General features: G+C 32.6%; 2 protein-coding genes across 2 annotated transcripts; both read left to right on the forward strand.

The window, feature by feature from the left end:
* The first annotated feature begins 527 nt into the window (after nt 1–527).
* LOC140052491 (uncharacterized) lies at nt 528–3,423 on the forward strand. The gene is made up of 6 exons (XM_072098098.1): nt 528–545; nt 980–1,049; nt 1,463–1,590; nt 1,744–1,900; nt 2,219–2,281; nt 3,416–3,423. The coding sequence occupies exons 1-6, from the start codon at nt 528–530 to the stop codon at nt 3,421–3,423; spliced, it is 444 nt and encodes a 147-aa protein (XP_071954199.1).
* Nucleotides 3,055–12,575, forward strand: LOC140052692 (uncharacterized). The gene is made up of 18 exons (XM_072098375.1): nt 3,055–3,112; nt 3,416–3,493; nt 3,671–3,798; nt 4,245–4,418; nt 4,974–5,076; nt 5,420–5,532; nt 5,777–5,957; nt 6,137–6,262; nt 6,716–6,956; nt 7,157–7,283; nt 7,627–7,744; nt 7,954–8,145; nt 8,958–8,986; nt 9,446–9,541; nt 10,080–10,225; nt 10,561–10,762; nt 11,427–11,485; nt 12,293–12,575. Exons 2-18 carry the CDS (start codon nt 3,455–3,457, stop codon nt 12,436–12,438), a joined length of 2,220 nt encoding a protein of 739 aa, XP_071954476.1. The 5' UTR covers nt 3,055–3,112; nt 3,416–3,454; the 3' UTR covers nt 12,439–12,575.
* Nucleotides 12,576–15,347: the final 2,772 nt, after the last annotated feature.

A 15,347-nucleotide genomic window follows, 5' to 3' on the forward strand; every position in this document is an offset into this window, starting at 1 on the left:
TATGCTTCATATTTAGATATATTACTATCCCATCAGACTCTCGTAACGGTATGTTCAAACCTAATTGGATAGCAAATCACAATTGTAGACAGTTGGATAGCACTAGTTAATACACATTCAGATCCTTTGGCTTTTTCATGTAAGTTAAATTTTAATAGAAATGGAGAAACATTAAACCACTTCCAGCAATAAATTCTGAAATAAATAACAGTTACACATGTACAATAACAAATGATTAATGATTTTGATTATTCAAAAAACAATTAATAACAAAATAATAAATCTACCATTATCTAATAATGTCAATAGATTTAACATAATACAGGTAGTTTAATACTGCAATGATTTTAAGTACTTGCTTACCTTATAATATTGTACGTCATCGCTGTAGCAGAAGCATTTCATTGGCTGAAATAGGTAATTACTCAAGCAGAACGAAAACTTTATAAAAGGTCAATTAGGCTAAGTTCCCATACCAAGTTAAATTGAGTTAGCGCGTAGCAACCAAGGACGCTAACTTTTCCACAATGCGGTTGTCTAAACAGGTTTGTTATTCAATATTTTGTCAATATGAATACCCGTCATTATATAATAGTCTACTATTAGGTCTAGAGTAAGCTAGTAGTAGGCTAGGCCTACCACAACACCCTAACCTAAGACCTACCAATTGATTGTGGCTAGCCTTCTTGTTGGCCTAGCTACCTACTAGTGGTAGGAGTGGAAGTAGGCCTAGCCTATCTAGGGCCTGGCACCTTCTGGGTAGTGAGAGGGCGGGCTAGAGACAGGCCTTGGGGCTGGAACCAATCAATTGACAAGTAAACATGTACACTATTGCCACACAGATATGTTTGCTATTATATTAATTTATGCATGTATTTATTATTATTATTAATATATTAGCTTAGTTAGGGCCCAGGCTAGGCCCTATATTATATAATATTAATTGTTTTTATTACATTTAATGATTTATTTTTCATAGATTCTCTTGTCTAAAGCCAAGAAAAAACTTAAATCAGTTGAATATATAGATCTGTCAGATTTAGATATTGGTAAGACCGATTATTATTATTGTGAACATTTTTTTATATATAGGCATACGATTTAGGGCGGCACAATAAAAGAAGGTTTTGCTTAATTATATCATAATCTAGATACATATGTACCTTTAATTTATCGTGTTTTGTTTCCGTTTTTTTAACTATGACCAGAAAAGATGTAGGCCTATCCCTTCTAAGACTTAAATTTCTTTTAACTTAAATATCTGAACTTCCATACAACTATTGATTTATCTTTTTCATAATGATGTATTTATTGTTGTATGAAAAATAAATGTTGTATTCATAAAATCTTCAATTAATCTCTCATGGAGAGTTTCGTGAGTTAAAAGCTTAAGATTCCAATTTATTTGCCACTAAAGATTATTATCTGAAAAATTCTTACTTATAGCGGTATCTTTTTACAGTTGCAATTGAATGGTTAAGCCTGTGCCCAAAACTACAAAGTTTAAACTTAAGAAATAATTATATAGATATTGTTTGTAATCTAACATCTTGTAATCAGCTATGGAACATAGATCTTGCAAACAACAGGGTAAGTTTTTAATACTATAATATTTTTTAATAATAATTTAAAAATGAAAGAATCAGACTGCACTCCAAAAAAAATATAAATCTTCCCTCACTTTAGTCTCTCCAGCTCTGCAATACATAGTGAATTCTTTAATTGTTTTATTTTATTCCACAGATTACAAATTTAGAGGGTCTTTCAAGGTTTGTTGCACTAGGTTGTTTAAATTTATCAAACAATAGCCTGACATGGACTGAACTGAGGAAAATTCAACATCTACAAATCTTGGATGTTTATTTGCATGGAAACGTAAAGTTGGAAAATGATCCTAACTGTAAGTATAAGTATACAAATTAATGCACACAAGGACAACTAAGCAAATAATCTGATTTTTGATTTAGAATACAGCTAAAACCTGCACAAATTTTAAAGCAATCTTATTAATTAACAAATACTTAGATTTAACCATATACAGTAAGTCTATTGTATTTAAAACTGCACCAGCCCATTATACAGTAGTGAGAAAATGCCTTACTGAAAATGCCTTACTGTACATGCAATCAAACATATCTGATGAACATGAGCGTTAAATATATGTAAAATGTCATTGTAGACTATCTAATCTATTAATTGTTTTTGTCTGTTTTTGTAGATCGTATTCATGTTATAGATGTATTGCCTAACATTTGGACATTGGATGGCAGAATGATCACATGTAAGTATATGTGTACAACACCATCAAGACTATGTATTTATTCTTTTAAACAAAATTGAGCTAAAAAATACACATAGTGACAAAACAAAATAATATATTTATTTACACTTTCTATGGCACACTTATGATATACATCAAGCAAAAGTGTTTGTAGTACCCTGGTGTTCTGGTATGTATCAGCCACTATTGTATACAAAAATGAATGACGCCATTTTCAGCTGAAACACTCAAAGGGATCCTTAGGGGGAAGTGAAAGCTGTTTTCCACAGCACCATTCAAATGTATATGTAATGCATTCTGGTCCTCAAGTTTAACTGGAAACTGAGGAAATTTGGATTAGGCCCTCCACGGACCCACGGCAGCCAGTCTACCAGATCAGCACACCGGGAGACGATCCCTTACTCTTTTCGAATAGTGTACCAAGTTCATTAACGTGCACTGTTAAGTACACGGGACCAACATCCCATCTGAAGAACGAGGCAATGAGAGTAAAGCATCTTGCCTAAGGATGCAATTAGTATGGTACAGATAACCTCGAACCCATGCGTATCACATGCTAGTCTGATATTACCATTACACCATCACTCTCTGGTATACAGCACCCGCCGATATTTCTAGACGGTCTTCTATCCAGAAAGCCACCAGGCCCAACGTTGCTTAACTTCCTACATTTAATGTCCATCATAGAGTACATCTGTACGTTTGTGGAACATTGATTGTAAACGCAAGAAATTGTTTTTATAATTTGGCAATGTATTTGTTTTGTATAAATATAGCAACTGAAAGCATGAACATTTTTTTGAAGAGTCTTCACTTTCATCTCATCCAGTTGTGAGTTTCATTTTCATAATTTATTGCATCCTTGCCTTTCATCTTGATTTATTTCATTATCATTGTCTTTCATATTGTGCAGAACCTTGTGTGAGTATAGTCGCAAATGGGTTGGTCACATTTATGCACCAGCTGAGCTTAAATGTTGTGGTTCTGTTTCTGTTTATAACGCTGTTTCTTTGTCCTATGAATATTGAATACATAAAAGTTAACTTTTACTTTTCTTGAAGAAGTGAATATATTATACATTATACAGAATCAATGTATATCCTATTTGTAATGTTTTTTGTTTTGCATTTTCAGCGACATAAGCACACAAAGAAATGGTTTGTTCCAACTGCCATGAAAAATATTGACGTTGTAGGCACTTATGGAGAAAGGGTTAGTCATCTTGTTTGAGTCATTTCACATTTTTCTTTTTGCCACATTGTCTTGACTTCTAGTTCTTAGTTGCCACAAAATGGTATGATCCTATTTAGCATATTAACTCGGAAACACAACTGAATCATTAAACATTTTTGCTTTTTTGTTAAATGTTTTTTACTTTACTTCTTTTAGACAATGCATCTAATGGTGCGGTTCCCACGAATTGAATGTCTGAACGTTGATACAGATAAACGCAGAATTAAGTATTTAGCATGTAACCTGCAACGAGACTTGTTACTTGAAGAAGCTTACAATGTATGGTAAGTATTATTAACAACAATATAGCTTTCAAAGCATTATGTTTGCAGTATGAAAACTTTTCATAAGTCTCTTTAGGTTTTTTTCTGGATGTCTATTCATACACCACTGAATTTCTTCTAAAACTTTCTAAAAAGCACATTTTATAATTGTTTTACCAACATTGATAACATTAGGTTTGATCAACCTTTTGAAATATATTTTCCAAGGACAAAATTTCATTACAGAAATAGGCCCTTGCTTAATTCTAACTAACAACCACATATTAAAAGTTGAATTGAATTGAATATATATTAATTGATCAGAACTTGGCTTATTAAAAACTACTTCAATGGAGTTATTAATATCAATATCATCCACATTATATATTCATTTTTAATATTCTTATTTGTAAATTCATTTATCGTTTCTTGTCATTGCTTGATTTTATTTATCTCTTGGTTCAAAGGTCAAATGATAATGCTTTACCAACCAATTTTCTTGAGAAGCTTATTTGGTGTAGAGCAAAAGATTGCCAACATTTCAATGTACTGCTACTTCTCTTGGTAGCTTCTCTTGAATATCCCCTTCCGACAGTACTAATGGAAAGTACTTTACAAGAGGCAAAGTTAGATAAATTAAGGTATGCTACATTGATTAAGGTCCTTGACTATAATTTATCAGTGTTTTTTGTTTTTTTTTTGTTTAAGATAATTATAAAGCAGTGTTTAAGTGGAAAACTGACGCATTATTTATCAATGCAGTTCTTTCTATTTTAAGGAATGGAATAAGGATTAACCTTGTACATGCTACACATAACCAACATAATATTATGATTATTTTAAGTTGGTTGTTTCCAAGTCGGTATATCCCAATGATTGTCATTTGCAAATGGAATCACACCTTCATTAAAACTCTGTCGACACTATCAAATTCTATGTGGCTATGAAATGTGCCCATACGATGACATCATATTACTACCATATTTGGATAGATAGAGCTTTACTGGCAATATGCATATAGGAAAACATGAACTTATGCTATAAAAATGAACCCTGAAATTGTTGCCAGCCTTTTATATCATGATACCATATAATGCTTCTCTGTTCTTGAACAAATTTAGTGAAACCTTTTTACATCAACTTCATCATTTACATTCAGTAATTAATTAATTGATATTGTTTTCCAAAACTTACAGTCAAATTTCTACTATTCATCTGTTTTTGTTGCCAAAGGACATAAGATGTCGTATATGTTGTCTCTTGTTAAGTGCAGTTAAAGTTGATCGTGATGCTAAAAAGGTATTGATATTTTTGTTATTCAATGATTTGTCAAAGTCTAGACATGCTGAGTTTTGTGCAATATAGCATTGTAGGCAAGTCAAGAGAAAGAGTATTAAATTGGATGTCCAGTTTATCTGGCTCAAATACACTTAAAATAACCCAGTGCATCTGGCAGAAGAGTAGGAGGCAACTCCCTTGTTTTTCTGCCCTGTCGAAATGATGACCGAAGAAGATGACCTTTACAGCCAACATGAGGCAATGAGATAAAAAGATGTGTCTGTTTAATATAATAGCTTATTTATATTACAGTACATACTTTATTACATGAAATTAATCAGTCTTTCAATGTTGTTGTACATAGGATGATAGCCTTCATGACAAGTTATATTTGTGCCTGCACTACACTGTCATGGACATTGCAAAGAGAATGCATGCTGTCAATGACAGACCACTCTATAATACTTCAAAACAGATGTGAGTATGCATACCCTTTTATACATGCGGGAACGCTATTCAATATTAGCTATACCTTTGTTAGGCAATATTTGTAAATAGTACGCTTGTATTTTGATGAACTCAGCTTCAAGCTTCCTTAATACAAAAAGCATGGTGGCTCCCAAAGATGATTTCAATAAAACACTTGACAATGATGTGACCTAAGATTGTTTTTTTTTCTCATTTTATGATTTGTATGCTGTGGGTGTTTTTAATTCTGTAGGTATTGCGAGTATCGAAGCCTTTTAGCAGCAGAAGTAGTACAACTGCTTTGTATAGTTCCAGTATTCTTTGAATTCATTCAAAATGACCCAGGTGTAAAGCACCTTGTGTCGGTAGCATCTGCTGATGATGATATGCAATATAAGGTTTCAATGCTAATGTCAAAGGTCATTGCCAATGGAGTAGGTTTGATTTTCTTTTTAATATTCTACAAAAATTACTATGAATCTAACAAGTAAATTTATAAATTAGAAGCACACATTTTTGGTAAACTTCACAAGAGTGAACCATGGGGCTAATTAATGGCAATAAAAGATTAAATCTTCTTGATAAAAACATAATTTAATATTCATCATTTTAGGGAAATACAAGCCAAGTAGTAGAAGAAGTAAGTGAACTGCTTTTGTCTGCTCTATATGAGAATACAAAGAATGTTATCAGTCACAAGATTCCAGCGAGGCATCCTGCTGCCAGATATGTTTTGTCAGTAAGTTACTGTATCATGGCATCTTAACATATATTTGGTATTACACTACTTTATAGGCTGATCCATTCAGTTGAGTGTTCATGAGGTACCCTTTGACACTTTGATTAACTAAAGTGATTCAAAATTTACAATAGTTAAATATGTACAATTCCGGTCATTTTGATATCCTATTATCTCCCCTCTTGGGATTCTTTTAGTGGTATGGAAGGCAAAATTCGTCAAAAAATAATTGTTTCAGTATTTTGGAATGCAACATTTTTCTAAAAAAATTATTGATTCAGTATTATTGAAGGCAAAATTTGTCAAAAAAGTAACACCTTTCAAACAAATATATGGATCTTTCCGGTTATCATACTTAATTCTATCCATATTCCATCCACAGCTCTTTCATTATTTTAGTTCTTTGTAAATATCATTGTATTACTAAAGTTTTTTAATTGGTTGTTTACTCAGAAAAGCATTCAACGTCGTCGTCCTATGTCATCACCAGTGTACACAAGTCATCTACTTGCTGAAGGTGGTAGAGCCCAGTCAGCTAAATCAACACAAGTTATCGGCCTAAGCCCCAGGAAAGTTGCACCAAGAAAACCACCTGCATTGGGTGAAAAAGTTTTACTAGGCCCGCAAAATATTGGTTTCATCATAGCATTACCAGAGGCAGATATTGCGTTGATACAAACGGAGAACAGACAAAGTAAGATCAATAAATCTAACCACAATAGGATGTAATTCTTCTAATTTTAAAAAGTTCCAACAATTAATATTGTTATCTTTGTTTACTTTTTTGAATATGATTATATAAATTTGAAAAAAAAAAGTTATATACTGTAGATTTTGAAGTATGCTCTCCAGAATTTCGTTTTGATTGAATAAAAAATACTTTGGTTATTCCAGCAAATGGTGGTTCAACTCTTTATAAGTTGGAGAACAATGATGATTTCTACTCCTATGTTGATATGACAATAATGTTCTTTGATAAGAAAATTGGTTGTTGGAAACCCAGAGGCACAGTTGGAGATAGGTAAACATCTTGAATTCATTCAAATGGTTTTTGTCTTTATTGTTCAAAATTGATAACTATAATACTGTTGATATAAAGTTTGCCGTACACCATGTATATTAGGAGGACGATCAAAGCATATTGATCGAAACGTCAAGAAATATATAATAATATATAATATACGTGGTGTACCGCAAACTTTATATCAACATTTGATTTCGCCATGCAAACCTTCAAACAATATATAATACTGTTAAATAAAATACTACTCCAATACTTACTTCCAACATGATTTGAACAGTAGGAACCAAAACCATTGCCAAATTTAGTGTGAATTGATCTTAACACTGCTGTTTATTTTCAGAGTTACTATGAAAGGTGCAGGTGATGAGATTATGCCATCAAATCCACCAAGTAGTCCTGAATCTGCCAGAACCCCAAAGGGGTCTCATGTGTGCTTAGTCGTTAACACAGAGACACAGGTATATTTAAATATTAACTTACATTACAGCATATTTATATACATTTTTATCTCTGTCTATCGGTCAAATGGTATTTTATCTTTTTCGTCATAGAGCAATAGAGCATGCATTGCACTTCTGTGCCCAGTTTTTTCCAAATGTTAATATGTTATCAAACAATTATCTCTTTTTTTGTCGTATTTTATTTTGTTGCTGCCATTTTTCACCAGCAAAACACGACTTCAGACAACTTGACAAGTTCTTCTTGCACAAGTGAAATCTATTCAATGTATGAACCTGAGGAAAGTAGCAAGCAAGACAACCAGCAAGTTGCACTAAATGAAGAAGCTGATTATGCAAACAGTGCCCTTTATGACTGTGTCACAAATGCAGTTGCAACATTTAATAAACCTAATGCTGAGGTAACAATCTGTAGTAACTACTATTACTCTCAATCAAGGGATGGTCACTTGTAATGCTCTATCTATACACTACCAAACCAGTTTAACAAAAAAATGTGATGTACCCAAATATGGTGATATGACATCATCATGTCCATATATAGGCACATCAAATGTTGTTGTCACATAAAGTTGTGTAGACAGAGCTTTAGATGGGAAAACTTTTAGATATTTGTTTAAGTATTTTTATTTATTTATTGTTTTATTCAACTTCTCACTAACTCAGTTAGTGAAGGAACTGGACCAACAGGTGGTAAACACCTCTAAAACGGCCCAGTCCCAATTTGCACAGTGGCTGTGTGTGACAGTGGCTGTGTTTGTGTGGACTAGTACACCGGGGTAACCCCCTACTCATCTCGAAAGATGTACTAGGTTCTTTAAAGTGCGCATGAGCTAGATGTGTACACTGGACCTACGGTTTATAGTCTTTATTCAAGAAGACTCGTTCTACCACCAGAACCATGGAGTGAGCCTCGAACCCTTGCTGATGTTATGGCTACGTGATTACGGTTCCACTGTCTTAACCGCTCGGCCACTCACTCACTGTTTTAGTGTTTCAGTAGCAATTCAAGTAAACAACCAATGTGCATACCATCCTCTGTTTCATTGATGTCATGATTTTCTCGACCTATCATGACATATTTTGTCCATTCTTAAAAATCAACACAACATCCCAGAAATATATACAAACTTAACCACTGAATAAATTTCTTTTTTTTTAAATGTACAATATGTTTGTATTGAAACCACACACATTGTATTGCTTTTTGTAGAAAGATGATGTGTTTGAAGATACAAAAAGGTAAGAATACTTTTTATGGTACAATGTGGATCCTGTGTAGGTTGGTGGTGTTATGATATTTTTTTTTGCATTATGATTTCTTGTATGAAAATCTTAAAATATTTTATGTTTGAATAATGAGAAGTACAGTATTCTTCCATGCTTGTATAAAATCTTACACACTGATTCTTGGTTATAATTATACCCATCAACTAATTGTGTTTTCTCTTCAAGGATGGTGGAATCATACCTGACTATTATAAATACTTCTAAGTTCAAAAGTTTCCTAACAAAAATGCTTTTCTACTTTTACTTTAAGAAACCTGTTTTTTTTGGACGAATGTCTGATTTCAGTAGAGTTAATTGTATTTGTATTTCATAGTTCTTGCCTTATATTAATTAGAATTTACTGTATCTGATTATTTTGTTCTATTTATTTATTAAATTATTGGCATACATACCATTATTTTGTTTACGTAGTTTACAGAATATTGGTTGTCGACAATGCATGTTGTCAAAATGTTTTGATTGTAAACCTGATGTAACAGTTTCTGAATGCAGGACTCCTGACAACAGGTAGAAAAGCCATATTTCAGATTAATAGAACTGTTAATATTGAGTAAATTCTATTGGTCGAATAAGCTTTTTGTTCTCTAACCATAACACACACAAATTCAAATAAAAACACAAAACCGTTTGGTTCTGATGAACAAATGAATAAAGCAGTGACAATAACCATTACCACAGTTTTTTTTAATGTATGGTAGAAAGTTGAAAGCATGGCTCATGCTACAACAATACAGTAATTGCTTTTAAATCGAACTGTCCGGGTGTATAAATAATTAAATGGCTGACAAAAATGTGTTCAAGAATCAAAATTTAACCAAAACATTTTATTGAAAGATGACTTCAAGACCAATATGACCATAAAGAATGATTGTACTTGTACTGTATAAATGTAGATACAAAATTTTGTTCATCAGTTTGACAATTGTAATACTGTAGTTTTATTTCTTTCATACGGCCTCGTGGAAGAACACATTTTGTTGTGCACGAGCCTCCGTTTTAAAATAAAGATTTTATTATTATTATCAAGGAAACACTTATTTTTCAGTGAGAAGATGTTTTCAGGAGCTAATGCGCACTTGACTGTTGACCTTCAACTTGATGGTGAGCATACTAAAACACAAGTAGAAAGAATTGAAATGTGGAACAGATCTGTTCAAAACTACAAACCAAAGAAACGTGCAAATAGTGCATGTGAGTAAACCATGGTTAATAGCAGCGTCAAAAAATATTGGAATAAGTAACAGGGTGCTATGAGCTTTTTATATAGTTCTGTATGACAAAACACTGTAATGTCCACTGTGAATGAATACAGTGCGAATTGAGTTCCTGTGTTTGAACTTTGTGTCCAGTCCAAAGTAGGCTATTGCAGGTATAAACAAAACCTGAATCTTCTTTATTGATATGCAGACATTCTACCATTAGACAACTGGAACTATCATGGCATGGTTCAAATTTGATTTGATAACTCTTAAACAACCTTGGCGTGACACGATAATCAAATTCATACTGTATATACTTTTTTTTAGTTGCACGATGTTCATCAATGTCAAAATCTGCTAGCCCTGTGATGATTCAGATGGGGAATAGTTGGCTGGCTGGAGGTCGTGACCTACATTACATCACTAAAATGACAAATAGAATGAAGCTATCGAGTCATACACCAGGCTGGAAGCAAGGCTTACAAAATCGTCCTTCGTCTTCAAAATCTCTTGTTTATAGACCGCAAAGGTAGTTGTTATTTTATTCTGGAATAAATTATTACAACCATAATGATTACTGATAGTTTTTTTGTAGCAAACATAATTGAGCTATTGGTCACTTTGGAGATCCTGCCTTGTGAATTAATATACAATATAAGATGATTTATTTCATCTTTTTATTTTGTACAATTGAGAACTATCACTGTTGCGCCATACCACGCTGTGTTGCTATCCTACCAGATTTGAACCAAACCATGAAAGCCCCATGGTCTAATTGTACAGTGTCTGCATATTAAGCAGAAGATTCTAGGTTTGAATCTCGGCATTTACTTTTCACTAATTTAATTTATCAATTTCTATTATATCACTTAGTCTGAAGATTTCCTGATGCGTGTCAAATGTGGATACACACTACTGTAGGCCTATATATTATATATGTATAATATTTTATGTATTATATTATATGATATATTACTTGCACTGATGAAGGCTAGTATTGCCCAAAAGCTCTGCTAACTTTTCTGGCTGTTTTACTTTTATCGTTTTGATCGAGCTTTTCGCTTTTTTTTTTGTATCTCCATTGAGATCCAGCCACTGATACCCACAGCATTGTCATTTTTTCAGTATTTTGCCGTTGGATTTATATATAATATAATATATTTATTCTCTAGTTTATATTTATTTATTTACAGAGTACAAAACAAAGTCAGAAATGTCAGGTCTGCTTGTCCGCGACTGGAACAAGTTTCAAGTAAGATTTATACGAAAATATTAAAGACACAAGACCTACGTTTTTTCGACCTAATTTAAGCTCACATACTACATTTTATGTTAAAGTAAATACTATATGAACATATTGTGATAATTTTTGTCATCTCTAAACAGTTAAAAATAAAGCGATTCTAATAATTATAGCGGCTCACTATAAATCCCAACATGCATTGCACGCGGATTGATATTTTCATATTGTGATTTGATACACCCACTTTGATTGATCACATGAAAGGTAAACAAATAAAATAACAAAATTATTAAATTAAAATAATAAAATAACCGTAAATTTTCAGCGACAATACCAAGTCTTCCCTAATATGTATTTTGCCAAAAAGTGAAAGACAAATTTAGCAACAAGACAACGTCAGGCTAGGCCTACAGCTAGCGTACAATGTTTTTATGTTACCGCTATTTACCAGCTATGCCTACAAAACTGAGTCTAGCTAAACTAGCCTAAGAGTGGACATTCTGGACGAGTGGACATTCTACGAGAGCCATATGTATAGTGCATTATTTCTCTCTTTTTATCATAATTTACCATAAAACGTACATTTAAGACAAGGAATGACCTGGTTTAAGCAGTATATATGCATTATTTTCACAAAACGTCAAAAATTGTAGGTCTAGTGTCTTTAATTTTCAGAAATATTGGAAATAACTAACGAATGGCATACAAACAATGAATATTTGTATGAGTTTATGAGACATTATCACTTCTGCCATGAGTTCTAACTTTACAATCATTAACATACATGATTAAATTCAGTTTACTATCTTATTACAGGGCCATCGCCAGCCTCATCAGTAAAAGATGGAGAAGAGTCATTGCATTATATGTACCATCAGTTTAATACTCAACGAGCTATAACACCTCCATCATACCAAGGTCAGGCCTGCCCTCCATCTCCCCTTAATATGACAATAAAATAATAATACAGGACAGAGGAAACCTATAAATATATATCGACTTTTTCTCATTCTCACAGATTTCCTCATCTTTATTGTTTTAAATTAATTAAATTTCAGTATGTATTCTGTGCCTGTGGTGTTTATATAATAATAATAATAATAATTTAGGTATTTGTGTAGCATATATATATATATTACATAGCCTATGTAAATACGCGAACGTTATTGGTTGAAACTGCATCACATGACTACCACTGCGAGGATCGTAAATCATATATATCCTCGAGAACGATGATATTGACTGAGTATTTTTCGCGTAATTATCGTGTCCCCTGTCATTAATCATATAAATTCTCGAGTACGATGATATTGACTGTGTAAATTTTGTGTGGCAACACTCACGTTTGCCAATAAATAAACAAAAGTCATCTACTGGGTCTTGAACTCGCGATGAAATTGTCACTCCATCACAAGACAACGCTTCATGCGCTGCATTAAACTATTTAAACTATGCATACATAGTGCCCTCATTTATTTTTAGTCCTCCCTAAAGGAGGCCTAGCCTAGCTACCCGACCCAGCAGATATTCTACTTGTTGTTGGCTATGTAATATAACAGATATCGCCTTTTATATCGGTAAAATATAAGATTAGACATCCCCTCGGGAATGATATTAAGTTCTTGGGAATTATATATTCCCTCGAACATAATATCATTCCCTCGGGGATGTCAAATCTTATATTTAACCTCTAAGCAGTCAATATCTGTATAATATATATATGTACTATAAAGAATTGGGGAAATATTTTTAACACTAATGGCCAACCCCTATTCAGTGAGCACGCTATTAAAGGGACACTTTGTTGAATCTTATACTTATATATAATAAAGTTTCAATATGTTAAGGTTCAAAGCTGTGTACTTCAAAAAACCGTTGAAAGCTAGTGGCTAATTACAGCAGATAAAAGAAAATACTAAATTCACTACAGTAAAGTATTGTAAGTAAGTAAGTATAAGTAAGTAAAGATAAAAAAGTTTCCAAAGTGAGTTAACAAAGGGATGAAAGGATGCTTTAAATGCCACAGTAGGAGCAAATGGAATATTAAAGGTATCTAAGTAATGAAAACAAGCAGATCAACATTTAGATTGAACTTAAATATCTGGAAGAATAAAATGAAAAACCAAGCCAAACTGAAAACAGTTACAATAACAGTTTTAAGTATGAGCGATATTCGTTTAATAAAGAGAATAAATTAGATTTCAGAGAGAGATATAAATTGTTTTCCATGATTTACAAATTTTGAAAATATAGGATGCCTAAATGCGTTGTTTTTTTCTTCCTGAAGTAAGGTAGAAATTATGAAAAGTGCATAGACATAATTGTTTTCTACAGTATGTTAAAAACCTGTTTAAATAGTACAGAGATTTTTTGGCAAATTTACCCAAAATATGGACTTTTTAAAATGCAGTTATTATTCACTACCATTGCAATACATGTCCGTATATTGCCATATTACATCATATGGTGCCATAGAACCACTTTATGTTGAGAAATAAAATCATCCAAATTTGCCCATTTTTCAACAAATTCCCTGTACTATATTACTGGGATTTTTGGCAAATTCACCCAAAATATGAACTTTTTAACTTAAATGCAGTTATTATGCACTAACATTTCAATACATGTCCATATATTGCCGTATTACATCATATGGTGCCATAGAACCACTTTATATCGAGAAATAAAATCATCCAAATTTGCCTATTTTTCGACAAAATCCCTGTACTATAGTACAGGGATTTTTTTGCAAATTCACCCAAAATATGAACTTTTTAAAATGCAGTTATTATTCACTAACATTGCAATACATGTCCATATATTGCCGTATTACATCATATGGTGCCATAGAACCACTTTATGTTGAGAAATAAAATCATCCAAATTTACCTATTTTTCGACAAAATCCCTGTGCAGGGATTTTGTGTAAATTTACCCAAAATATGGACTTTTTAAAATGCAGTTATTATTCACTAACATTGCAATACATGTCCGTATATTGCCGTATTACATCATATGGTGCCATAGAATCACTTTATATTGAGAAATAAAATCATTCAAATTTACGTATTTATTGACAAAATCCCTGTACTATAGTAAAGGGATTTTTTTGCAAATTCTCCCAAAATATGAATTTTTAAAATGCAGTTATTATTCACTAATATTGCAATACATGTCCGTATATTGCCATATTACATCATATGGTGCCACAGAACCACTTTAAGTTGCGAAAGAAAATGGTACAATTTGCCCATTTTGCCACAAAATTCCTGTACTATATAGTACTGGGATTTTTCTGCAAATTCAACAAAAAAAAGGAACTTTAAAATGCAGTTATTATGCACTAAAGCTTGGTTCCCACTAGAACGTAACGCAAGGACGTAAACGCAACGCAAGCGTTTTAACCAATCACAAGCGAATAAGCCATCGCTTGTGATTGGTCAATTCACTTGCGTTACGTCCTTGTGTTGCGTCGCTAGTGGGAACCACGCTTAACATTACAATACATGTCCGTATATTGCTGTATTACACCATTATGGTGCCATAGAACCATTTTATGTTGAGAAATAAAATTATCCAAATTTGACCAATTTTCGATAAAATTCCTGTACTAATAGTACAGGAATTTTGTGCAAATTCACCCACTATATGGAATTTTGTGCAAATTCACCCACAATATGGAAAGAGGGATTTTGTGAAAAATAGCATTAAATAATATGTAGTCCTTTTCATCATCATCGTCATCATCATCTTTGTCGTCATGTGTGTTCATTTTCCAAATATTTCTGCGGTAATATTACAGAGGATTGAGGATAATAGGGTAAATGTAAACTGGTAAAATGATAAAGATAATGCAAATTTAAGTCTATAC

Source organism: Antedon mediterranea, chromosome 6 (assembly GCF_964355755.1).
Source record: "Antedon mediterranea chromosome 6, ecAntMedi1.1, whole genome shotgun sequence".
Lineage (NCBI taxonomy): Eukaryota > Metazoa > Echinodermata > Crinoidea > Comatulida > Antedonidae > Antedon > Antedon mediterranea.